Here is a 27,760-nt window from a genome sequence, read left to right on the forward strand (position 1 = left end):
TTGCAGAAATACAGTTTACACCCACACTTTTTAGCATTTAGACAGGTTGAGTGCTATTACCAAATACATGCAATTAAACCCAGCAATTACACAATGGCACACACCAATCTATAAACATTTCATCTTAAAAAAAAGATGATGACCTCATATGTTGCTTAATTTCAAGGGATCAGTGGAAAATTCAGAATCTATAGTTCATAGGACTGTTGTGATAAAAAAAATGATATAGCAACACTGATGAACATTTTCTCTTTGTAATTTGAACCAATAAAACAGAGACTCAACATTATAAAATGAGCCTCTATACTAAATGCTCAGATGTGTGGGTGTTTGTTCAGAACTGAATAACTTACCAACAGAGCTGAATATGCAAAGGGCAATACCAGCCAATCTGGCACCAACAATCATCCATGCGATTATCTAATCAGCCAATTGTGTGGCAGCAGTGCAGTGCATAAAATCTTGCAGATACGGGTCAGGAGCTTCAGTTAATGTTCACATCAACCATCAGAATGGCAACACAAATGTCAGTGATTTGGACTGTGGCATGATTGTTGGTGCCAAATTTGCTGGTTTGAGTATTTCTGTAACTGCTGATCTCCTAGAATTTACTCCGAATGGTGCCAAGAAAAAATAAAAAAATCCAGTGAGCAGCAGTTCTGCGCCCAGAAATGCCTTGTTGATGAGAGAGGTCAGCGGAGAATGGCCAGACTGGTTAGAACTGACAAAGTCTACGATAACTCTCTGTACAATTGTGGTGAGAAGAATAGCATCTCAGAATTGCATTCTGCGAGTTGGTGCTGTTTTGGTGGCATGAGGGGTCCTACACAATATTAGGCAGGTGGTTTTAATGTTGTGGCTGATCGGTGTATATTAGTATTATGGGCATACCCAACAAATGAATGCTTTCAAGCAATTTCACAAAATAGATTTCAAATGTAATTGATTACATTATAAATACTGATAAATTAGAAGCCAGTCGTTCATGTTTGATCAATGTATTTTCTTGTCCTTTTTATATAAAAAAAATACCTCTTCCAGTGGTATTTTTAAATTAACTGGTTTATAGTCAAAAATATTATTTAACATCACTGAATTAACCTGAATACATTAGGTTACACCAGCAAAGCTAATTTTAAACATTAGATTAGGTAGAAATAGCTACTAAAGGTAACAACTGCAGATGAACACTTTTTAACTGTGTAATGTTGATTGAGACATTTGTCCCAACTTCTCATTCAGGGACAATGCCAGAACTAATTTCCTGGTATTTTCAAACATCTTAAAGGGTTTGTTCACTCAAAAATTAAAATTCTCACATAATTTACCCTCATGCCATCCAAATTGTGCATGACTGTCTTTCTTCAGCAGAACACAAATTAAGATTTTTAGAAGAATATTTCAGCTCTGTAAAATGCAAGTGAATGGGTGCCAAATTTTTGAAGCTCCAAAAAGTACAAAGCCATCATGAAAATACTCCATATTATTCCAGTGGTCTAATTAATGACTTCTGAAGTGAAATGCTAGGTGCAAATTTTTTTACTAAATATAAACCTGCCAATGCTCTTGATCTAGACCCGCATACATTTTTAGTAAAAAAGAACCAATCCATTTCTTACACACCTAGTGTTTTGCTTCTGAAGATATTCAATTATCCACTGGAGTCAATCGGATTACTTTTACGCTGTCTTTGTGCTTTTTGGAGCTTGAACAATTTTTCCACCCATTGATTTGCATTTTATGGACCTACAGAGCTGAGATATTCTTCTAAAAATATTTGTGTTCTGAAGAAAGACATACACAACTGAGATGGCATGAGGGTGTGTCAATGAGAATTTTCATTTTTGGGTGAAATAATTCAGTAACTGAAAATTGCAGTTAATTTTCAGGAAAAGCTGCATGTGTGAAAGCAACTATGACTCAACCAACGGCGTGAGTTGGGGGTGGAATTGTGTGTTTTTCGATCAACAGCAGAGGGAGGACATATTCAGAAAGCTGTTTGAAAACAATGTTTATTTTTGTAATTATGTTTGGTGGCACTAGTGGCTCAGAAATGACACTTCAGCAGAAAAATAACATAAGGTGTTACCAAACATGTAAAAGAAAACATACATGGACAATTTAGCATGTGAATGTGTACCACAAGATTTAGATGACAATGCAGGCGAATGGTAAATACCACATTGGCCTAGCTGGGCTGTTTGTTAGTGCTTATCCCCATTACAGTTATCAGTTTGAAAAGTGGGGCTGGCTGCAGTGTCGAACTAGCCTCACAGGAGGGAGTAACCTCACAAATCACAGAAAGGCTCTGTGTAGTCTGGCTCAAAGGCTTCCTTAAGCTCTCTGGAGATGGTACTGGTAGAGAAATGCATTGAAAGGGTTACAGTAAATCCAATTCTGAAGAGCATATTTACTAATAAGCTCAAAGAAATACAGCATGCCATGTTTAAAAAAATAAATAAATATACACTCACCTAAAGGATTATTAGGAACACCTGTTCATTTTCTCATTAATGCAATTATCTAATCAACCAATCACATGGCAGTTGCTTCAATGCATTTAGGGGTGTGGTCCTGGTCAAGACAATCTCCTGAACTCCAAACTGAATGTCAGAATGGGAAAGAAAGGTGATTTAAGCAATTTTGAGCGTGGCATGGTTGTTGGTGCCAGACAGGCCGGTCTGAGCATTTCACAATCTGCTCAGTTACTGGGATTTTCACGCACAACCATTTCTGGGGTTTACAAAGAATGGTGTGAAAAGGAAAAACATCCAGTATGCGGCAGTCCTGTGGGCAAAAATGCCTTGTTGATGCTAGAGGTCAGAGGAGAATGGGCCGACTGATTCAAGCTGATAGAAGAGCAACTTTGCCTGAAATAACCACTCGTTACAACCGAGGTATGCAGCAAAGCATTTGTGAAGCCACAACACGCACAACCTTGAGGCGGATGGGCTACAACAGCAGAAGACCCCACCGGGTACCACTCATCTCCACTACAAATAGGAAAAAGAGGCTACAATTTGCAAGAGCTCACCAAAATTGGACAGTTGAAGACTGGAAAAATGTTGCCTGCTCTGATGAGTCTCGATTTCTGTTGAGACATTCAGATGGTAGAGTCAGAATTTGGCGTAAACAGAATGAGAACATGGATCCATCATGCCTTGTTACCACTGTGCAGGCTGGTGGTGGTGGTGTAATGGTGTGGGGGATGTTTTCTTGGCACACTTTAGGCCCCTTAGTGCCAATTGGGCATCGTTTAAATGCCACGGCCTACCTGAGCATTGTTTCTGACCATGTCCATCCCTTTATGGCCACCATGTACCCATCCTCTGATGGCTACTTCCAGCAGGATAATGCACCGTGTCACAAAGCTCGAATCATTTCAAATTGGTTTCTTGAACATGACAATGAGTTCACTGTACTAAAATGGCCCCCACAGTCACCAGATCTCAACCCAATAGAGCATCTTTGGGATGTGGTGGAACGGGAGCTTCGTGCCCTGGATGTGCATCCCACAAATCTCCATCAACTGCAAGATGCTATCCTATCAATATGGGCCAACATTTTTAAAGAATGCTTTCAGCACCTTCTTGAATCAATGCCACATAGAATTAAGGCAGTTCTGAAGGCGAAAGGGGGTCAAACACAGTATTAGTATGGTGTTCCTAATAATACTTTAGGTGAGTGTAGATAGGCCTACCTCAACATTTCCATCATATGAAACATATCCTGTAGGTTGTTGCTAGGGTCAGGCACAAGTGGAAGGAAGATAATCTTTTTCATACACATAAACCTAAACAATGGGAATTGGCTAACACAGGAGGTCAAAACATAAAACATCTGACAAGGAATGAGCAGACAAAAAGGCTTTAAATACACAAAGACTAATGAGGTGAATGAGACACAGGTGAGAAACAATCAAGTACAGCTACAGGAATTATGGGAAATGTAGTCCGGGAGGAATAGATGACAGAGGCAGGGCAGACAACAGAGAATCGTGACAATTTGTGTATGTAAGGGATGATATGCAGTTAGCTGGTCATTATCGCCAAATAAGCCCTGACAGGAGAGGTGTCATGGCTAAAGGGGTTCATTTTGTGAGTATATGTCTGGCTGACTTTACATGCTCCCACTTATTAAATTGCCATGTATCAAATAAACAAATAAATACATTTTCTTGATATATTTTTCTATTAAAATTATTTTATAACATGGGAATAAGGAGGCTGTAGGGTTATTTGAAAGACAAGAATCTAGCATAGATATGTTGGAAGTACAGTAGGTTGCCTGGGACATTGGTCAATTATAAAGTTTATCAGCCACAACAATATTTGAGCACAGAATGCAGCAGATTATTATTAATAATTTTGAGAGGACTAGAAGGGTAGAGAATTTCAGTAGAGAACATGAAGATACACAGACATCTCTTTTTTTTTACCTTTTGACTTAATTGGACACACTATGAATTTGAAGGAACATGAAGGTCAATTTAAATGTTGTACCATATCTTTCAGAGATTCAAAACTTGTGAAATTGTTTGGTTTCCTGACCCTGGTTTTTGAGAGGTATTCTGCAGCCTGCAGTATAAATGTGCTCCAATATCTATTCTAAGCAGTTTTCTATTGAAACATTATTTAGAAACCTGGTAAAAAAAATAAATGAAAGAAATAAACAAAATATAATTTTTACCTATCAACTACCACAAAACAACAAGCATCATATATCAAAACACACTTATTTTGAAATTCATGACGCAAATGTGTTTGAGAAAATCAATCCATTTAACAAGGATGATGAAAAGTCTAATAGAGCCACAGAGCTTCTGGGAGACTTGCACACTGCTGAAGGTGTAGTTCATCTTTGAGGTCTTTGGGTGCCAGGTGCACTCCACATACTCAAGGTTGATAACCATTTATAACCACTTTACACCTACACAGGCAAACAGGTTTGAATGTAACAATCTTCATGTAGCAATTCACAAAACTGAATATTCTTTACATTTAAAAAGAAAAAAATTGTCTTCAAGTTATTTCGTGAACTATTTTTTGTTCTAAACTTGAGCTTCACTCAACCCACATAGAGACTGCAAATCTCTGGCATTTGAAGCAAAATATGAAGTCAAATGGTATCTGCAAACAAACGGTGCTAGACTTTTAAGCAGAAATAACTTCACTTTTCTAAGCCATGTATGTAGTTAATTGTTACTAACTAATCCCCAGGTCATGTTTAGTGGATGTATAACATAAGCTGCCCACAAGATCACACAAGTGTCATAAAAGAGTAACCACAGGTAGTTTGTCAAATTAACTATGGACATGTTCTGCAAAATGTAACAATCATAACTGTACAAATGCCTATTTTGAAAAGTATAAATACTGGCTCATACTTTAAATTCTTTATGTAAAATGTTTTGCTTGAAAACCATTCTTGAAAATAAATGCCTCTTGATTTGACGTTTTCTAATGCAATGCCATTCTTACCGTTTTAAGTGTGGCTTTAGTGTCTATCACTTTTTGAGACCACTGTATATCTAACTTTCTATTTAATTATTTGTCTGTAAGAGGACAAAGCCTAAATATGATCATACAATTCAGAATGCTCTTTAACAATAGCTTTCATTTCAATGAGGATTACAATTCTAGTCTTATGTAACTCACTTACCTTTATAATGTTATCAAACACAAATACACTTTTCAATACAACCAATTATATCCTTACTCAGAGAAGCGGCTGATCCGCATCATAGAGAGGACAAAATATATTTGTGATGTTCTCTCAGAGCATCTGAATAAAACAATGTCTGAGGTCTAATTTTACACAGGAAGTTCAATAGAACATGATTCCTTGACAATTTCCATTTCATAAGTATACCTTGACAATGTGAAAGTTTCATTGTGTCGCTTATTAGAAAAATAATGTCAAGAAGAAATAATTATTCATTTATTTAAATACTTTAATATTTTGCCATTTAAAGTTATCTGCAACTTAATTACAATAATAGTGTTAATTAACCAGTGGTTAAAATTTTTTTATCACAATGTCAATAAAACACCATATACAGCATTAACAATTGAGTTAAAAGTAATTAGTCTTTTCACATTTTAACACAAATAATGTATATATAAAAAAAAGAGACAGCACTGCATAATACATCTGCAAATGACTCTTGTTGCTTCTGTTTCTTCACAATTTTCATACTTTTCTGCAGGGCATATACCATGAAAGGTCAGTTCAAAACTGCTTTTAGCTTGATAAAAATCAGCACTGCTCGAGCATGAGACTCCTGAGGGGACACAGCAAATATTCCCTCTAATACACTTTCATCATCAGCCTGAAATCTCATCAAAGCTGACTATGGTTCAATACACAGAGCTTAAACAAGTCCAATGGCCTTATCTAAAAAGTTGGCGAAGTTCTGTGGTTGACCAGGCATGTAGGAAGTCAATGCAGATAGGTCCATTTCCTTCAAAGTCTGAGGCAGAGTGCTGTGATAAAGATTAAAAACACACACATAAAAAAAAAATAACACTTGCAAACACAGAGGCAACACATTAAAAATAAAGAGCAAATGATGAAGAAATATCTGTAAGACTCCAGTGCATTATCTAAAAATCTACATCAACCATTGACGGGGGTAATAAAACATTTTGTAACTCTAAAAAATAAATAATTTTAAGAGACTTTGTAATCTAATACAGCAGAGTACAGTGATTAAAGACTTATCATCATGGCTATAAAACAAACCTGCAAGTGCAGTAAATTAGATGTGAATCCGACTGCAGTTGCTTTGCAAGCTCAAGCTGGTGATTGTCCATTAATTTGTCATTGACCACCACGAGGAGAGCTTTATTAGCTCCAAGTGCTTCCAAACAGCTTCCTGCTCCTAAATAGGATACATTAAATCATAAAACTAATAAAGCATAAGATTCCAACCAAGAAGTAGTCTAGGCCTGGATCTAATTTAAAATCTGGGTTAAACATTGTAATTGTCATAAACTGATTTTCAAACATTATTACATTACAAATGATTACAGAATTCTAAACAAATACAATTTATACAGAAAGTGAGAAAACACATAGTTAGAGTGGACACCTGACATTTTTATTATATTCATATATAGTATGTCAGTACAAGATCTATAATTTTTGTATATATATATATATATATATATACATACACTCACCTAAAGGATTATTAGGAACACCTGTTCAATTTCTCATTAATGCAATTATCTAATCAATAATAATCTAATCATGGCAGTTGCTTCAATGCATTTAGGGGTGTGGTCCTGGTCAAGACAATCTCCTGAACTCCAAACTGAATGTCAGAATGGGAAAGAAAGGTGATTTAAGGAATTTTGAGCATGGCATGGTTGTTGGTGCCAGACGGGCCGGTCTGAGCATTTCACAATCTGCTCAGTTACTGGGATTTTCACGCAAAACCATTTCTAGGGTTTACAAAGAATTGTGTGAAAAGGGAAAAACATCCAGTATGCGGCAGTCCTGTGGGCGAAAATGCCTTGTTGATGCTAGAGGTCAGAGGAGAATGGGCCGACTGATTGAAGCTGATAGAAGAGCAACTTTGACTGAAATAACCACTTGTTACAACCGAGGTATGCAGCAAAGCATTTGTGAAGCCACAACACGCACAACCTTGAGGCGGATGGGCTACAACAGCAGAAGACCCCACCGGGTACCACTCATCTCCACTACAAATAGGAAAAAGAGGCTACAATTTGCAAGAGCTCACCAATATTGGACAGATGAAGACTGGAAAAATGTTGCCTGGTCTGATGAGTCTCGATTTCTGTTGAGACATTCAGATGGTAGAGTCAGAGTTTGGCGTAAACAGAATGAGAACATGGATCCATCATGCCTTGTTACCACTGTGCAGGCTGGTGGTGGTGGTGTAATGGTGTGGGGGATGTTTTCTTGGCACACTTTAGGCCCCTTAGTGCCAATTGGGCTTCGTTTAAATGCCACGGCCTACCTGAGCATTGTTTCTGACCATGTCCATCCCTTTATGGCCACCATGTACCCATCCTCTGATGGCTACTTCCAGCAGGATAATGCACCATGTCACAAAGCTCGAATCATTTCAAATTGGTTTCTTGAACATGACAATGAGTTCACTGTACTAAAATGGCCCCCACAGTCACCAGATCTCAACCCAATAGAGCATCTTTGGGATGTGGTGGAACAGGAGCTTCGTGCCCTGGATGTGCATCCCACAAATCTCCATCAACTGCAAGATGCTATCCTATCAATATGGGCCAACATTTCTAAAGAATGCTTTCAGCACCTTGTTGAATCAATGCCACGTAGAATTAAGGCAGTTCTTAAGGCGAAAGGGGGTCAAACACAGTATTAGTATGGTGTTCCTAATAATACTTTAGGTGAGTGTATATATATATATATATATACATATACATACACACATATATACATATATACATATATAAACACATACAGTGCATCACTTTTTCTGCATTTTGTTATGTTACAGCCTTATTCCAAAATGGATTAAATTAATTATTTTCCTCAAAATTCCACAAACAATACCCCATAATGACATTGTGAAAGAAGTTTGTTTGAAATCTTTGCAAATGTATTTAAAAAAAAAATAAAAAATCACATGTACATAAGTATTCACAGTCTTTGCCATGACACTCAAAATTTAGCTCAGGTGCATCCTGTTTCCACTGATCATCCTTGAGGTGTTTCTACAACTTGATTGTAGTCCACCTGTGGTAAATTCAGTTGATTTGGACATGATTTGGAAAGCACACACCTGTCTATATAAGGTCCCACAGTTAACAGTGCATGTCAGAGCACAAACCAAGCCATGAAGTCCAAGTAGTCTGTAGACCTCCAAGACAGGATTGTATCGAGGCACAGATCTGGGGAAGGGTACAGAAAAATGTCTGCAGCATTGAAAGTCCCAATGGGCACAGTGGCCTCCATCATCCGTAAATGGAAGAATTTTGGAACCACCAGGACTCTTCCTAGAGCTGGCCGCCCGGCCAAACTGAGCGATCGGGGAAGAAGGGCCTTAGTCAGGGAGGTGACCATAAAACCGATGGTCACTCTGACAGAGCTCCAGCATTTCTCTGTGGAGAGAGGAGAACATTCCAGAAGAACAACCATCTCTGCAGCACTCCACCAATCAGGCCTGTATGGTAGAGTGGCCATACGGAATTCACTCCTCAGTAAAAGGCGCAAGACAGCCTGCCTGGAGTTTGCCAAAAGGCACCTGAAGGACTCAAATTCAAAAGACAAAATTCTCTGGTCTGATGAAACAAAGATTGAACTCTTTGGCCTGAATGGCAAGTATCATGTCTGGAGGAAACCAGGCACAGCTCATCACCCAGCCAATACATCCCTACAGTGAAGCATGGTGGTGGCAGCATCATGCTGTGGGGATGTTTTTCAGCGGCAGGAACTGGGAGACTAGTCAGGATCGAGGGAAAGATGAAATCAGCAATGTACAGAGACATCCTTGATGAAAACCTGCTCCAGAGTGCTCTGGACCTCAGACTTGGGCGAAGGTTCATCATCCAACAGGACAACGACCCTAAGCACACAGCCAAGATAACAAAGGAGTGGCTACGGGACAACTATGTGAATGTCCTTGAGTGGCCCAGCCAGAGCCCAGACTTGAACCCGATTGAACATCTCTGGAGAGATCTGAAACTGGTTGTGCACCGACACCCCTCATCCAACCTGATGGAGCTTGAGAGGTCCTGCAAAGAAGAATGGGAGAAACTGCCCACAAATAGGTGTGCCAGGCTTGACGTATCATACACAAAAAGACTTGAAGCTGTAATTTGTGCCAAAGGTGCTTTAACAAAGTATTGAGCAAAGGCTGTGAATACTTATGTACATGTGATTGTTTTGTTTTTTATTTTTAATAAATTTGCAAAGATCTCAAACAAACTTCTTTCACATTGTCATTATGGGGTATTGTTTGTAGAATTCTGAGGAAAATAATGAATTTAATCCATTTGGAATAAGGCTGTAACATAACAAAATGTGGAAAAAGTGAAGCGCTGTGAATACTTTCCGGATGCAGTGTGTGTGTGTGTGTGTGTGTGTGTGTGTGTATATATATATATATATATATAGTAGAAGTCAGAAATGTACATACACCTTAGTCAAATACATTTTTAACTCAGTTTTTCACAAGTCCTGACATTTAATCTTAGAAATCTTTGCTGTCTTAGGTCAGTTAGGATCACTACTTTATTTTAAGTGTGTGTGTGTGTGTGTGTGTGTGTGTGTGTGTGTGTGTGTGTATATAAATACACAGTGCACTAACAAATTTAGCTATTTCTCTTTACAAATAAGACATATCTGGTATTCATTTATAATGTAATGTTTAAGAAACTTGTCAATGCTAAACAAGAATAAAATTACTTTATCAAAATGATAAAAGGCCATGTTGCAAAAATGAGTACACCTTCCTGAAAAATATTTTGTGGTGCTAGATGAGGGACATTGATCAGCTGATTATTCTATTGAACCATCACACTCAAATAGACATAGTTGGTTAAAGTGTAAAAGTTTTACTTATCTCACTGAATCACTCTCAGACTAAATGCTGACAACAAATGGACCACATGGGAGAGAATGGTCAAGTATTGAGCATCAGTTGTAGCCCATATGCCTCAAGGTTTGACGTGTTGTGCATTCTGAGATGCTATTCTGCTCATTACAATTGTGCAAAGTGGATCGAGGATAGTGGTTATCAGAGTTACCATAGCCTTTCTGTCAGCTCGAACCAGTCTGAGCTGCGTTTCCCAAAAGCATTGCAAGCTTAAATTGATCGTAGAGACCATTGGCGCCAATGGTTCCTACGATCTACTCATCTTACGATACTTTTGGGAAACACATCCCAGGCCATCCTCCATTGACCTCTCTCATCAACAAGGCATTTGAAACTTTTGGCATCATTCTGAGTAAACTCTAGAGACTGTTGTGTGTGAAAATCCCAGGAAATCAGCAGTTACAGAAATACTCAAACCAGCCCATCTGGCACCAACAATCATGCCATGGTCGAAATCACTCAGATCATATTTTTCCCCATTCTGATAGTTGTTGTGAACATTAACTGAAGGTCTTGACCCATATCTGCCTGATTTTATGCACTGCTGCCTCACGATTGTCTGATTAGATAATCCATGAATAAGTAGGTGTAGGCTACAGGTGTTCCTAATAAAGTGGTCTGTGAGTGTATATTGTTGATTATTTATTGGTGATTATACATAACTTGTTTAATTGGTTTTTTTCTCATTAATGAGAATTTATTTCATTTTTTTTGTTTACTGTACTATATTTTGGTATAGTGTTGGGAGAAGGGGCTAAACTAACCCTTGACCTCAGTTGTAATACCCACCAGCATGACTGATGACCAGGTCTGCGTGTCTCATGTCCTCCGCGATTGAGTCTTTAAAACGAAACACTTCAACTCTCAATCCTGGACAACTCTCTGAATCAGGAACAACTGAACCTCTGCCAACCTGAAGAATCATGTCTGTATATCCTCGATCAATTAACGCCTTCATTCAAAAATAAATATGAAAACAGTCATTAAAATTAAATAGGAAATACATATCTAATTTAGAACCTTAGCCACTTCTTGCTTATAAAGCTAATTTGCAGGTACTGAAACCTTTTTTTTGTCATTTTATCTACAACATTTTGCAGCCACAACTATAATTAAAGATATTATTACCTTCACGGCTTCATCTGAAGTCACAGTGACAACCAGATCCTCAAAACATGTTGTCCCGACAGTTACAAATACAGTTTTCATTGCATAAATGTGAAAAATTTACTAAATGAGACATAAAACAGGAATGAACAAAAACGAAGATAGAAACTGTGAGCACCACGTAAACATGAATGTTTTACGCTTCCCCTTTCAAAATAAAAGTCCTGGCTTATAGTAGTCCCATTTTAGTCATGAACAATTGTATTTTTATTAACCACCATTAACAAAGATTAATACATTCTGTAAAAATATAATGTTATTTGATTATTCATGATACCTAAAGCATTAACTACTGTTAGCGAATGGAATCTTATTGTAATTTTACCAAAAATATTATACAAAACAAGTATAAAGTAGCCAATGCTTTAGCTTTTAGGCTGTTTTTGCAACAATTAAATCTTATATTTATATAAGTTATCAAACCTTTTATTCTGTGCCTTTTAAGAACGTCTTTAACTGCACCTTACAGCTTCAAGTTTTCATGTGCTTTTACCAGAATTGGAGAGTTTTCCCCAATCTTTCTTATGAATTCTCCCAATTCTCTGGCAGACTGGATAGTGAGCTCTGTCACCTGCAACTTTTAAGCCTCTTCACATATTTACTAGTCTAAATTATCTGGGTCACTCAAGGACATTCAGAAAACGTGTCTTGAAGCCATAACTGTATTGAAGTCCTTTTACTCTGAAATGTCTGTTCTCAAGCTATTCTGCCACAGAGAACTGACTGATTGTGCTGCAGAGATGGATCTAATTCCAGCAGATTTTCCCATTTCCACACCAGTGTTATTATAGTTTTGGATTTTTAATTTAGTTTTTAGTTCTATTTTATATTCAATTTTGTCATTACAATTACTTTAGTTTTTGTTAAGTTTTCACAGTTTGTCTGTTAGTTTTAGTTTTCGCAGTGTTTTGTAGTTTCAGTTGTTTTTATTTTAGATATAGTATGTTTTATGGCTGCCAAAGCTGAGCATTTACTGGTGTAATTTAAAAAGTTTAACATCTTTACATTTCTCTGGGCAGTCTTGTGTTACTCTTATGTTTAATGTGTATTGTAAATGTTGCAAATATAATAGGTTTGATAGATTATAGGGTGAATAGGGGTAAAGTGACACAGGACATTTAAGGTCAATCCACATTATATCCATATGTATTTCCTTAAATGATTAGAAATAATTATTAAACTAATCCTTGGAGAGTAAACAATTAAAGTGATAGTTCACCCAAAAATGAAAATTCTCTCATAATTTACTCATCATCATGTCATTCCACATATGTATGACTTTCTTTCTTCTGCTGAATGCAAATTAAATTTTTTAAAGAATTTTCCCATACAATCCAACACTATGCAAGTTAATAGGGCACAAAACTTTAAAGTTACAAAAAGCACATAAAGGCAGCATAAATCCATGTCTATAAAAGTGATATAATAGGTGTGGGTGAGAAACAGATGCAAGTCATTTTTTACTGTAAATCTTAACATCAGCAGTCTTCTTGGCAATCATGATTACAAGGTTGAGTATATTTCCCAGCACCATCTAGCACTCTGTGATCTCTACTAGTAAGTGTACTCGAGCTTGAAATCATGATCGTTCCTGTAGACAACATTTGCAAGATGTACACTGAAAAAAGTTACAGTTTAGTCTGTTTGCACCCAAAACAGATTAGATCACTTCAGAAAACATGGATTAAACCATTTATTGATTACTTTTATGATGCCTTTATGAGCTTTTTTGGAGCTTCAAAGGACATTTGGACCCTGTTGATTTGCATTGTATGGACCAAACAGAACTGAAATATTCTTCTAAAAATCTTTGTGTTCTGTAGAAGTCATAAACATCTGGGATGGTATGAGGGTGAGTGAATGATAAGAGACTTTACATTATTGGAAGAACTATTCCCTTTATCTTTTTGAGGGTTTAAAGGGATACTTTTACTGGATGTGTGGCAGAGTTAATTTCAGGACCACTGGTGAGAAACGCAATGGCAAAGAAAATGATAGAGATTTGAGGTAAATCTTGTTCAAATTATTAAAAAGTAAAACTTAATGTTATGATGTGAAAGTGTATAAGAAAATATAAAAATTAATTCCAAATATGTTTTTTTTCCCAAAATAGATATTTTCTAGAGATATTTTTTCCTCTGTCCCACTTTACCAGTACTGCTTCAAAAATCTGGGATTTGGTCAAAAGAGGGTCTTGAAAGGTTTGCTTTTGACTAAGGAAGAAGAAACCCTATGCTTTCTTTAAAGATGTAATGTTAGATCATGTGTCGTTTGGAGCATAATTCAAAATAAAATTTCCAAAAGCATCCCACTTTGCCCATATTCATCCTAGTAAAACGAAAACTAAAATGAATTTGCTATCTTTTTAGTTAATTTTGAAGTAATGAAAATTATTTTAATTTGAGTTAACTATAATAACACTGCTCCACACAGTACTTCGCAGCTGTTAAGAATAAGCAATGGGCCTTATTCACAAAACATGAGCAGAACTAATTTGTGTGTTAATCTTTAGTATACTTACGTAAATTGTCCCGTTCAATTTAATGCTTTTCATCACAAAGGTTACAAGCAAAGCCTTGTGCTGGGACAAAATTATAGCTGCTACTAATGTAGCTCAATAATAAAAAATAAAAAAATTCCATAGATGCAATTCTTCACTGCTCTGATCAACTCTGCCACACATTACTAACTGAAAGTTAGACTGAAAATTATGACAAATCATAACCTATTTTATTTTAAAATGAGGGTATTAGTCATAAATATTTTGTCAATGTCATAATTTCTTACGACTAATTGTCATAAACTTTCAATATGGATGCATGCCAGAGAGATTGACTAGTGCCAAGCAATCAGTTTGCTTGTTCCATGAGCACATACATGGAATGAGGCTTAATTCAATGGAAGGTTTTAGTTGGAAATTACCAACTTCGTCCATCTAATTTAAGAACCCAGAAATCAAACAGTATACTTCTTACAGCTCTCTCTGTTACGCATTATACAATCCTCCCATTCAGACATTTGGTTTTAGCCATAATATGACTGATAGTTGGGAACTGATCATGGCTGACTTCCAAACAATTTAAAGGTCATCATCAAAAACCTATTGTTAGTTATTGCATGCAATGATTTTAGAATTATCTGCTTAGGTGATTTGGCTTAGATGTCTCAACATCCTTAATTGACAACTGTAATGATGTTTTTTTGGAAGCAGTGACAGAAATTTCTAAATGTTAAAATCTAGGTCAAAACTTGTCAGGCAAGCAAAAAACAAACTGAATGTTATGAATGAGTTATAGCATCCTGTAAATGAAGAAATATTACCAGAAAGGAAAGACTGACGCAACACTGGTTTCGGACTGGAATCATTTAAGGCATCATAAATGCTGTACGTCAGAAACAATGCATACTGTAGTCACAAAAAGCAAAAACAGCCAACAGATTATAAAATTGCAATATTTATCTATTCTGGTAATTAAAGTATTTAATAAATAGAGTATTAGGAGAGAAAACATACATACCAGTAGTTAAAAAAAAAAAAAAAAAGAACTGAGGAAAGAAGTTAGATATTGAGGTCTCAAACCTGCATAATGGCTGTTACAGCTTTATAACTGGATATCAAACTTAATATGTTAAAAGAAAAACAGAAATTTACAACTGAGCATCTCCAGGGGTATTACAGCCCTGCGCTGACCTGCTCATCATAACCTTTTTCCCTACATAAGAAAAATAGCTATTAATAGCCCTGTCACAGATATCCCCATTCCCCAAGTTTTGTGTGCTTCTGTGCTCCAATTCGCTGACTTGACTTGTTTCCTGGTAACCAAAAGATAAATTGAAGATATTAAAAATGTGCTCTACAATGCAGACCTCAGTGGATTTCAGTTTTCAAGACCCTGTGTTGATTTACTTCTAGCCACCAAAGCAAAGCTTTGGCCAGATGTCTTAAGTATCAAGAGTTCAAGTGGCTCAGGTGTGGCTCATAGGGTCATAAGATCAGAGATTGGTTCAAGAGAGTGTCCATCTGGGCGATGTGTCTAAGAAGAGAGAGAGAGAGAAAAATGAACAGTGGTTGCAAGAAGAAAAAAAAACAACAATTATATAATAGCATATTAGGTCCCCTCTGTTGTTGAATATAGCCCAATATAGCTTGGTATTTGCATTTTCATTGGAACTGAACTTAGAAATGATATCTCTGTTTAAAAGTGAGATCATTTTCAACCTGTATAACATCTAAATGAGAAATTACACAAAGACCCCAACTGAAATGGGTGCTTCTGACATCTCCGAAACAGAATTTCCTGTTTTGTAGCATCACCCATACAGGATGTTAGGTTTTCCTATATCTTACCCAAGGGTTCTCCCTGTTCTCATGTGCCTGACTGCTAGTCCAGACAGCTCTGCCTCTTTATGCTTCATCTCACTGGTATAGGGATTAAGCAGTTTTATTCTTCACACCACATTCTTGGTGTGATCCAATGATAACAAAGCTGAATTTGCCGAGAGCTGCTGTCCTCCACTCTCTCTACTGAAAGCACTCTCTCACTGCATTTTTGTGTGTGTGTGTGTGTAAATATAAGAACAGAGCTGAAGTACATTGAACATCTAGACATGATCAGATTTTTAAATTGTGCCAACAAATTATACACATAATTAAGAATTTGAAGCCATAATGTGTAGCCAAAAATAGAGTATATTGCACCCAAAAGAAGTGTGAATACACAGTTGAATGGCTTTGCACTTTTGTACCTTGAGTATACGTAAGGCAGGGATTCTCACTGCACAACACACGCCGTGCAACACTGCTCTTGCTTCTCGGGCAAAGTGGTATAGTTCATCTGCCTTACAATCTCAGCAAACAACTCATCCACCATGCTCTTGCTCTTGGCAGAGGTCTCTATGAAAGGGCAGCCCCATTCTTGTGCAAGGGCACGGCCATCAGAGCCTGCGACCTCCCGCTCTGACTCCAGATCCACCTTGTTCCCCACCAAGATTAGAGGCACCTTCTCAAAGCGCTTCACACGAACAATCTGGTCCCGCATCGGTCTGATGTCCTGTGAAGCATTGGGATAAAGGCGTGTTTATGGGAACGATTAACTAAAAAATGTGTAAGACTAAAAGTTTTTGGATTAGTACTAAATGCATCGGAATAAAAGCTGTATTATGCTGATCAAACCTGTTGCATATCCACCTAAAAATACTTCTAAATAGTCAGACCTAGATTTTCTGCATTCTACTACTTGATTGAAGGTACTTGGTTCTGGTGAACCCCTAAATTGCAGAAGTTACACACTGTGGAGTGCTTATCTGATTTAACAGTGGTTTTATGGTCATTCATATCCTAGTAATAATCTCCTACTCTTTAAGACTTAAATGCCTATTTTGCTTTTATTAGTAAAGGCATCAATTAAGTGCATCACCAACCTGAAATGACTGCTGATTGACGAGGCTGTAAACTAAAATGAAGCCTTGCCCATTTTTTATATACAGATCTCGCATGGAGGCGAACTGCTCGGTCCCAGCTGTGTCCAGAATCTCCAGGACCGAGGGAGACGAATCCACCTCGATCTCCTTCCTATAGAAGTCCTCGATGGTCGGGTCATATTTCTCGATGAACGTCCCGGTCACAAACTGGACCGTGAGTGCGGATTTGCCCACTCCGCCGCTGCCGAGCACAACTACCTTGTACTCCTTCATTTGGTCTGATCCAGGCTTAAGCTACAGCTAACTTTATCTGCTCACCGGCCATAAAAACATACAATAAAATACTTAGTTAAACCAACGCGTCTCTTTCAGAGGTTTTACGATCAAAGCAACACCTGAGGTGCACTTTTATCCGGTTATCAAAGCAACAGATTCAACAGGGAAGTGTGTTGTCTCGCGGTTATTATTGCGCTCTGACTAGCTAAATCCACAACGCCCCTCCATCTCAGTTGGAAACGGTTCAGCCAAGATTCTGTAAGCCAAATATGCGATATAATACACAAGTATGATGTATAGTCGTGTCCATGTGAATGGAGCTCTATATGACTGGAGTTAGCTGGCTAGTGATTCTCAATGAGAGGCTGCGCGTGCAACAGTCACCCGCTCACATACAAACGGCCCTTTCCTGCTTCAATAGAGCCTTTTGGCCGCCCGACGAATATAATCAAGATGCGGGTCCAGCTATCATCAACTCCGTCTCGGAACACTACAGGACCGTCACTTCTAGTGCCTCTCCTGGCCTCTTTCTCCCGGCCCGCCTCTGCATATCGGCCCCAGACAGCGACATCAGCAGCAGCCCCGCAGAGCTTCTTTCTCACACTGGCCAATAAACATCCGCCGGATATCACATCACTCTCCACAGAACATACAATTATATATTTATTTCTTCTTCAAAGAATGTAAATATGTTGTGTTTTTGTAATTTATTATTATGTATACGGTCATTTGAATTGCAATTAATTAGTTATTAAATAACTTGGAATCACCTTATTGTATTTGAATTTGTGCATTCTGTGAGAGTGTATTCTGATTGGTTTGAGTTGTGATTGGGCGGAATTTTGAAAGAATATTGGCCCTGTTAACAAAAATATAAAAAATACTGACAAGCACCTCAAACTAGAGGGCACCTAAACTTGTGTTCAATCTGAGGTCCAGAGACCCCCGTGGGGCCGGAAAGGGGTGCTTAGGGGTCCACAAAAGATTTAAGATGAAATTGAAAATAATCATAATCGGGGGCCTGGGTAGTTCAGCAAGTACTGACACTGTTAACCACCCTTGGAGTTGTGAGTTTGAATCCAATGTGTGCTGAGTGACTCCAGCCAGGTCTCCTAAGCAACCAAATTTGCCCGGTTGCTAGGGAGGATAGAGCCACATGGGGTAACCTCCTTGTGGTCGCAATTAGTGGTTCTCGCTCTCAACGGGGCAAGTGGTAAGTTGCGCTTGGATCGCGGAGAGTAGTATGAGCCTCCACATGCTGTGAGTCTCCGCTGTGTCATGCACAACAAGCCACGTGATAAGTTGTGCAAATTGACAGTCTCAGAAACAGAGGCAACTGAGACTTGTCCTCCACAATCTGGACTGAGGTGTGTAAACATGCCACCACGAGGACCTACTGGGAATTGGGCATATAATATAACACTTGCTATTTTCCTCACATAATATAAATGGGTCTTTCTAAAAATACATACCTTTAGATTTCAGCAAAGGGGTCCCTCGCAAGGGGATCATCATATTAGGGGGTTTCCTCAAAAATGTATCTAATAACACACTTAATTTAAAATAGCTTAATTGCCACATTAAAATAATGTTTAATTGTTTAATATATTATTCTTATCACTACTACTACAATAATGAATAATAATACTTTTATTATATTATTTAACTATTTATATATTCTTATATAGTGTTACATTCTTATTTGTTTCATGTATGTTATTGATAACACTTTTCTTTTTAAACTATTTATTACAGGCTATTTATTTTAGAGACTGAGACAACGTTCAAAAAGATTTTAAAAAAGCAAAGTAATTAATCATTTGGGATCTGTATGATTGCAGATGTTTGAAACCAGGGAAGACAAGAAATCCTAAAATCAAGCCATGAAATTAAAGACAATAAATGCGAGGAACAGTGTAATCAATCAGAAGACTAAAGATGCACTTTGATAGTGGCTATAGAGAGCTTTTCATTATGAGGCAACTCCAGGCAATTTAAAGCTGGTTCTGTTAATGTAACCACTCTAAATATACATCTGAGATTAACTACTGCACCTTAATCTTAAGCACAAAAACAAGCTATACTGGAGAAAATAACTTGTGTAATGTGATGTATGCTTTGTACAGTTAAGAAAATGTTACATAAACATAACACATGCTATTCTTTAAACCAATGATTTGTTTCCTTAACTTTTCAGCACAGCTGTATTTGGATACAACTTTTGTAACAACCAGAAAAAATACACCAGCCACAAAGAGACTTTTAAGTGCTTTATTAAATTGTCAAACAAAAAGAACAGAAGTCTTAAGTATGTATATTTTCCATACATTTATATATCGCAAAGGGATAGACAAGAAGCGCAGTTCTTGAGCACATACAAGCACAATAAGCTAAATAGAAAGAGAAGCATTTCATATAAAGAATCAAAGCATTCAGTTGTACCTTGTCCTACAGTGGGAGAGAGAGGAATCTATTACATATGGCTTTGAAACAATGTAGACATTCTTTGAACTGTTCCACACACACAATAGCATTTACGCAGGCATCAGCATTTGTCACCACACGTCTGCTGATGCCTTTAAAGGGACTTAACCTCTGCATCAATGAGTGATTTTATTTGAAACTATACAACTTTGTACAACATTGATGTGATGTTCCAGTCTTTGACCATATTTGAGAAACATAGAATATCCTACCACTGTTACGCTGACGATACACAGTTTTATCTACCGGCAAAAAATGATATGTCTTATCCCCTGGAAGCCCTGTGTGACTGTTTTGATGAGATCAAATGCTGGATGGCAAACAATTTCTTACAATTAAACGAAAGTAAGAGCGAAATTTTGATTTTAGGCCCACCTAGCTCCTCAGCTACTTTTAATTTCGGTTCCTTCCCTGTCAGTGTTCGACCTCATGTAAGGAATCTTGGATTTACATTAGATTCGGTACTTAACTTTGAAAAACAAGTCAGCTCAGTGGTAAAAGGCAGTTTCTTTCAATTGAGATCTATTGCAAAAGTAAAACAGTTCTTGTCCCCAAAAGATTTAGAGACTGTAATCCATGCCTTCATTACATCACGACTGGACTACTGTAATTCCCTGTACTGTGGTCTGCCTCAATCTACAATCACTCGTCTGCAAGTTGTTCAAAATGCTGCAGCGAGACTTCTGACTGGTTCAAAAAAGAGAGATCACATCTCTCCTGTCTTAGAAATTTGACACTGGCTACCAGTTAAGTTCAGAATTGATTTTAAAATTGCAGTTTTGGTGTACAAAGCGCTATCCGGTGCTGCACCAACATACATATGTGATTTACTGACTATGTACACTCCCCAAAGTAATCTTAGATCGTGTAATCAGCTTCTTTTAACTGTTCCACGCTTTCGCTGCAAAACCAAGGGTGGTCGGGCCTTCTCTGCCGCTGCTCCTAAGCTCTGGAACAGTCTGCCCTTCGCTGTGAGGTCTGCTCCGGCACTAACAAGTTTTAAATCGGCTCTTAAAACGTATTTATTCTCTAGTGCTTTTAAATAAACTGCTTGATTGATTGTATATGAATCTTTTGAATGAATTATATCAGGTGCTATATGTATAAACCTGTCTTTTGCCTTGTCTATTTCAATGCTTTTAAATTGCATATTGTAATATTGTACAGCACTTTGGCACAGCTCTGTTGTTTTTAAATGTGCTATAGAAATAACATTTTACTTACTTACTTACAGTCTCAGTGACTTCTATAGGTTAACATGAACCATTGACGTTAGTGTTCCACTCACAGATATGAACACGAAGGAACTGAATGTAGGGCACAGTTAGGTGGAAGTCTAACCTCAATGGCTTTCTTAAAAAGATCAGTCCTTTCACATCACAGAATGTTTAGGCACAGGAAAATGGACAGCAGAAGAGTGTTTGTTGATTTTTCTCTGTCAAGCACAGTGGTAAGAGGAGTGTCCTGTGTTTGCATTCACTTTTTGTTTGCAAGTAGGGACACTACGTTCTAAGTGCTACCTCAGCTTTACAGTCAAAAGGCTGAGGACCATATTTAATTGGTCCAAAGGTGCGTCTATATGCAATAATCTACAAAGACTCAGTCTCTCCCTCACTATTAGGGCAAGTGCCATGGCAACAAAATCATTGGCTTCCAAAGCAATTGTAGAGCACAAAATGTACAAGTTTTCTTCAACAGAGGGTTTTGTCTGGCAATTTCACGTCTGAAGCAACCTTGATTTGGATGGAGGAAATCCAGTGAGATTTTCAGATTTATTTTTTGTTCTTGGTGAATGTATAAGAATGGAAAATGTTTGTCAACAACCAAACCAAACTGAAAGTTATTGTTGTGTATAACCTGTAGCAATGCTTTCCTACTACAATCCGATCCTGAAGTTTAACAATTTCTATGGCAGATCAATTCTGCGATGATGTGCCCTGTGCTGGTCTCCTTGTTGTCCTGTAGGGGACAGAGCCTTATTATACCCCTTTTTCATTATAAGACTACACAGAAAACAAAATGGTCAACCATTTTATCTGAAACTCACAATCTGTAAAGAGGCAAAAGAGAAACAAGTTGGTCTTTGGTTTCTGGGCACAAGCTTTTAAGTACAGATAGGAGAGGTAGACACATAAAAATACATATCATGAATATTGGAGTATGTCTCTACGTCTCCTACCCAAGCACACCTCAGGATCAGATATAAGCGGGCACAGTGCTCAGCTCAATGCGCTTTTATAAGCTATGCAAAACGACAAAGATTTTTGACATCATTTTTTTTCCTTTTGTCAGCAAGCAATATCATGCTTTATAATGAGAATGAGGGCATTAGCAAACAGAACAAACAACACATTTCTCAACACCCCAAAACAGCATCTCTCTGTTTGACAACCCTTTAAAAGGACAACTGTTTACCTGTATTCGAACAATACAGTCATTTAATTTGAATCTGCTCTTCTACACACACACACACACACACACACACACACACACACACACACACACACACACACACACACACACACACACACACACACACACACACATATATTTATTCATCTATGTATATTCAAAATAAATTCTGAATATTTTGACTCAGTTATGTACATAAGTGCAAACAAGGTGAATAACACACATTCGTACACCGATGGGGTGACGTTAGTCACCAGGTCCCAGCACAGCTGGGGTGCAGTCTGGGTGGGCCAGAGGGGGATAGAGACTTTATTCTGGGGCTGTGGCTCCATAGGCTCACTATGGCTAAAACAGGTCCTTTGTTTCTGACATCAAGGGGTTGCAAAATGTATAAAAACTGCCTCTTTTTTTGGAATCCACCCTTGCTGACACAGTATTAATGCATCTCCAGCCCTGTCCAATGTAATGTTGCCCTTGAGTGTATTAATTTCAAACCAACTATGAGACTACACAGTCCCCCCCTCCCCCCAATCAATCCATCAGATTGTTTCAAAAACTCAGATTCTGTCTACTTATCTTAACACGATCAACTACCCCAATAGAAAAATTATGATTATATAACAGAAATAACTTATGATGTCTCCAAAGGGCCTTTGGACATAAATTATCTCACAAGTCTGTATACATATATGTATATCTATCTAGCTATCTTTTTTTTATAATTTCTTTTTTTTTTTTTTTTACAAAATAGTCAATCATCTCTTTTCCCAAGACAATTTAAGAACACATTCCCTTTCTGAATAAGTTAACGTTGTACATTATTTCACTTGAAGTGTGAAAAAATTCACAATTAAGATATACAAAGGTAGCCATGTTGTAGTTTTGTTGCCATAGCAACAAGAACTTTCTATCATAGGTAACAATGAATCTATCATTGCAATACTTACAAATGTGTATAGAGATATATAGATATACAGATTAAGCAATTTTTTAAATCTTAAACCACTAACTGCACAAACTATGATGTTGAGTATTCAGATTATTTTAATTTCATGCGATGAGAGACTTTACGATGTAAAATAACCAAGTAACAATAATGACCAAACTCAAGCTAAACGGCCTACCACCGACAGCTCTGTCAAAACACACCATAACATGACTGAATTTGTGAGGATATATTTAAAACAGGTACCATTACGAAGATTGTTAATGTGTTGATAAAAACTATAAGGATGATGTGCCTGTAATACATACACATAGATTATTCTAGCAAACCACATTATGCAGGTATGCACACTTCTTAAAAAGTGAGTTTTTAAAATGCTAAAGCCCCCGATGAGGCACATTGTTTTTTTCTTCATCAAGTATTTAGTTGATTCCAGCTGCATTACAGTTGGAGAAGGCATAATTCTTTATATGAGAGAGAGAGAGAGAGAGAGAGAGAGAGAGAGAGAGAGAGAAAGGAGGTTCTACACCTTGGCTGGGCAATGGAACTTAATTACAAAACACAATCCAACATCAATAAACAGTTTTAAGAGTTTTTCTCCTAAATAAATCCACACAAATGACCTAATAATGGTATTTCCTAAAATAATCTTAAAACCCATGAACATTATACAGAGATGTATACAATACAGATATTTCAGTTATAACACAGTATATTATCTTTCTCTGATTTTGTATTGACCACAGATAAGATGAACAATATTTTCATGGTTTACATCACCATTGTATAATATATCATTTGTGTTTGGCCAATATAATGTGAGCTGACCACCAATAAACTAGCTGAACAGAAAACAATGGTGCTTTTAGATAACGTTTTCGAAAATAAATCATATTTATGGCTCTTTCTAAGGGACTATGCTGTCTAAACAATGTAACAACATAGCTGTCCCAAAAGAGACAGTAGTTAAGAGAAGGGTCCTTGATTACATTTGATTTTAGCTAACTCGTGTCTGTTTTTTTACATCAACAATGGATGACATGGAGAGGCTTTCTCTTCCTTGATATGTTGCAAAAGGTTGTAGTTTCAATCGAGAGAAATGGCGAGACAGGCTTCCAAACCTCTCGTGACATTCTCACTGTCATAAATGTCACATTCATATATGCATATATGCAAGGGCAACAATGTCTTGTAAATGAACCTTTGGCTGATGAGGGCCTTTTGTGAGGTACCCAGTCTAAACTAACCAATTTTTTTTTCCTTTAACTGTAACATTTCCAAATATGTTATTTCCAAAATATATTATTACCAACAGATATTTCCAAGAGCCACAGCTTTGAGATCACACCCCAAAACCAAGTAATATTCAGACATCACACAGTCATCTACGCCCTTGCATTTTAGAGTCTGCCGACTTGTGAAAGTAAGGACACAATCAGTGATTTAAACCTGTTCAAAACTCTAAACAGACACCATTAAAACACAACAACTTAAATAATTAGAAATAAATCTGCCAACCCCTTTAAAGTCGAAATGGTCCCTGCAAAAAATAGCTCAAACCGGCCCAAGCTAGTTTGCTGGTCTTCCTGCATGACTAGCTGAAAAGCACCCAAAATCCATCTTAAACCAGCCAACAGACCAGCAAACCATCTAAGACTAGTTAAGGTTATTCTTTCATCAGGGAGGAAAGATCTCCAGTACTACCCTAATGGATTGCAGGCCTTGGTGTATAGTCTGTCTGCTATCAGAGTTTTCATGTTTCTTCTATGGACAACTATCAATAATATATCACAGCAATAATCCAATAGAGACTCTTGGTTGACAAGGACTGGAACTCTAATAGTGAGTACATACAGCGTCCACTTATGCAGTAATAAAACCAGCTGCTAAAAACTGCCCCATTGTCAATTTCCCGATTGCATGACTCGCCTAATGAAAGGTAGCAATAACCGAGATGTTTCAATACAAAGCACAAGATAATAGCTTGCTCAAATGGGTTTACATTTGTTGCTTGGGTGGACACGTTTGCTCTTGCAGGAGAACAATATTGCAATTCAAATCCATCTGGCTCGTGACCTTGGCGCGTCATCCAGTCCGTACTTTCTCCTGTGATTGGCACAGAGTGACCTCTGTCTGAGAGTCATTGGCATGAAAACAGTACACTGTTGGGGAGCACACATGGTGCTGAATACAGTGAACTAATGGGAAATCTGTCTGCTATTCAATTCACGTTCCAGTTTCTGACTCTTACAAGGCTTTTGCATTTCTCCTTTTTATAATTTTGATGACACACCACATCATGCTCAAGTGATCAAAAATTTAAAGGGATAGCTACCCAAAAATTCTAATTTTGTCATCACTCACTCACTCATGCTGTTCCAAAAACATTTGACTTTCTTTCTTCTGTGGTACACAAACAGAGACGTTAGCCTCAGTCACCATTCACTTTAATTTCTTCTTTTTCAATGCAACGAAAGAGAATGAAGCTGACATTCTGTCTAGCATCTCTTTTTGTGTGGGAGAAATAATGTCATGAGAGTGAGTAAATGATGACGAAGATTTAATTTTTGGGTGAACTATCCCTTTAAGTGTGCTGATTTGCCATTTTTAAATGGTGTTAACGGTTACGTACAGCTAGTCAAGCAGTTTAAGAACCGTTTTGGCAACTTATTGACACTGAACACAGAGTGCTCCAAGACCTCATGATACTCTGAAATGCACCAAACATGGCTGATCAAATTTGGAAAAGAGGAGACGAACAGACTGTCACACAGCAGGTGAGGCTGGGCAAGGAGACGATCTTGCCATCATAAAGGGGTTGTCTACAAGAGACAGATAAGGTAATAACCTAGACAATGTGACATATGCTGTATACCAACGTTTTAGGAATGCAAATAAACCTGATTATTTATATAGTACTTGAATATCCAGGACAGGTAAGGAGAATTTCCTAGGTCATCTTTGACTAAAGAGCTTCATTTGGAATAAAAACTATATTTGTCCAGTATAAAATCTTCAAAGAGACATCTTATACATCAGAACACCTGCAACCGGACCTTACATTTGAGAGAGCATCACAATGTACAATAAGAGGTGCTCGTATTTTGTCTGCTTAAGGCAGTTCTACTAAAAATGGAGGTCTGAGTATATGAACCAATCTCAATGTTGTGTTGGAAATGCAAGGAGAGATACTTCAGGCTTTTACTTTTGTTATTGGGGTTATAACACTTAAGTCAGTAGACCATGTTTAGTCTGCTGGACAGAGGTTAAATAAATAATACTCTTTCATGAGACCAATATAAAGGAAGTCACTCAACAACAACACATCTCTACATACATGGTGGAACAACACATTCTGAAAGGCTTCACAGGTATACCATCTTAGTCTATAATAAAATGTAAGTTGGTCGAAAATTGGGAAAAAAGACGTTCACACACTTGTAACTAAAAAGGCACAGACAACGACATTTTAAAACCTCTCAACTAAAAAGTCTAACTCAGTTAAACAGTATCAAGAACAGGTTATCTTACAAAAGCATTGATACTTTTCAAATATCATTTTTTTTTCTTTCTAAAGTTTGAAATGTAAACATGAAATAAAACGTGCCACTAATCAATCATTAGAATTATATGTGAAAGAAATTAAGGTAAAACCACCACCACAATATCATAAGCGACTGGAGCTCTCACTTTCTCACTTTCTCTTTCATGGGATCTGGTTACATACACAGTTATCACATTCAATGACGAAGAAACATTTTCTGTCTGCTGATGCTCTGCCTCGGCTTCACTGCTTAACGTACATCGAAAAAGCACAATCCTAAATCTAATGTTCACCTCCAAAAGGTTTCAATCTTCTCAACTAATTGGTTTGCATGTGTTCGTATGGCTGTGAGTTACAAGAGCGCTCAGTCTCCTGATTCAGCATCTGCAGGCTCCTTACGTCTCTTTGCACCAAGATGGCATGCATCCTTTAACAGCTGTAGGTCCAAGCTAAAGTTTCAATATCAATAAACCTCTGTTGACTTCTAATAAAGTGGGTGTCTTTGAAATGAGGATGAATGTATTGCCCGTTAAGGACATACTGATTAGGCACACGTTTGTTGCATTCATTTTTCTGGGTTTGGGCACGTTGCATGAGTGACAGGTCTGATTGGGGTGTTGGCATCTTAACTGGGATTGCGGGAGAGGCTTACTGGATTCAGCGTCATGGGTGCGGCAACCAGGAGTTTAGGAATTGGGCAGAAATGGGTCTCCATGGGAATGCACTGGAGATCAACGGGGTCAGCACTCAGTACCTCGGTGGCGTCTACTGGAAGACAGGGACAAACATGGCAGAGAGATAAGGGAGGTGAACCACTTATGATCAAGCATTTACTATGCAAAGGCAAATGAGTGAAACAGAGTATTCTTATCTTATATATTCAAACATCAAACCTGCAGTTCAT

The 27,760-nt window shown here is 37.6% G+C and overlaps 3 protein-coding genes across 6 annotated transcripts in view; all 3 read right to left on the reverse strand.

Moving 5' to 3' along the window:
- Nucleotides 1-5,966: 5,966 nt before the first annotated feature.
- On the reverse strand, nt 5,967-11,914 carry zgc:92907 (uncharacterized protein LOC436733 homolog). Its single transcript, XM_052089130.1, has 4 exons — nt 11,735-11,914; nt 11,396-11,558; nt 6,745-6,883; nt 5,967-6,485 (listed from the first exon to the last, which is right to left on the reverse strand). Exons 1-4 carry the CDS (start codon nt 11,813-11,815, stop codon nt 6,374-6,376), a joined length of 495 nt encoding a protein of 164 aa, XP_051945090.1. The 5' UTR covers nt 11,816-11,914; the 3' UTR covers nt 5,967-6,373.
- Nucleotides 11,915-15,128: 3,214 nt separating this feature from the next.
- On the reverse strand, nt 15,129-18,087 carry LOC127663387 (ras-related protein Rap-2c-like). The gene is made up of 3 exons (XM_052154949.1): nt 17,195-18,087; nt 16,520-16,824; nt 15,129-15,807 (listed from the first exon to the last, which is right to left on the reverse strand). The coding sequence occupies exons 1-2, from the start codon at nt 17,465-17,467 to the stop codon at nt 16,546-16,548; spliced, it is 552 nt and encodes a 183-aa protein (XP_052010909.1). The 5' UTR covers nt 17,468-18,087; the 3' UTR covers nt 15,129-15,807; nt 16,520-16,545.
- Nucleotides 18,088-19,727: 1,640 nt separating this feature from the next.
- The window catches only part of LOC127663014 (muscleblind-like protein 3), a 57,480-nt gene continuing 49,447 nt past the window's right edge, over nt 19,728-27,760 (reverse strand). For 2 of the 4 annotated variants that reach the window (XM_052154392.1, XM_052154393.1), the window contains exon 8: nt 19,728-27,624. In XM_052154392.1, the coding sequence (XP_052010352.1) occupies nt 27,482-27,624 (143 nt within the window). In that variant the 3' untranslated portion in view covers nt 19,728-27,481. The remainder of the gene's footprint in view (nt 27,625-27,760) is intronic. The other 2 variants (XM_052154394.1, XM_052154395.1) reach the window with 2 other exon arrangements.

Source organism: Xyrauchen texanus, chromosome 23, assembly GCF_025860055.1.
Source record: "Xyrauchen texanus isolate HMW12.3.18 chromosome 23, RBS_HiC_50CHRs, whole genome shotgun sequence".
Classification (NCBI taxonomy): domain Eukaryota; kingdom Metazoa; phylum Chordata; class Actinopteri; order Cypriniformes; family Catostomidae; genus Xyrauchen; species Xyrauchen texanus.

Coding starts and splice junctions, on each gene's coding strand:
- zgc:92907 (XM_052089130.1), bottom strand. CDS start 11,815: ATGAAAACTGTATTTGTAACTGTCGGGACAACATGTTTTGAGGATCTG. Junction 11,559..11,734: donor CTTCAGATGAAGCCGTGAAG/GTAATAATATCT, acceptor TTTTGAATGAAG/GCGTTAATTGATCGAGGATA. Junction 6,884..11,395: donor CCTGGTCATCAGTCATGCTG/GTGGGTATTACA, acceptor TATCCTATTTAG/GAGCAGGAAGCTGTTTGGAA.
- LOC127663387 (XM_052154949.1), bottom strand. CDS start 17,467: ATGAAGGAGTACAAGGTAGTTGTGCTCGGCAGCGGCGGAGTGGGCAAA. Junction 16,825..17,194: donor TCAATCAGCAGTCATTTCAG/GTTGGTGATGCA, acceptor AATGCTTCACAG/GACATCAGACCGATGCGGGA.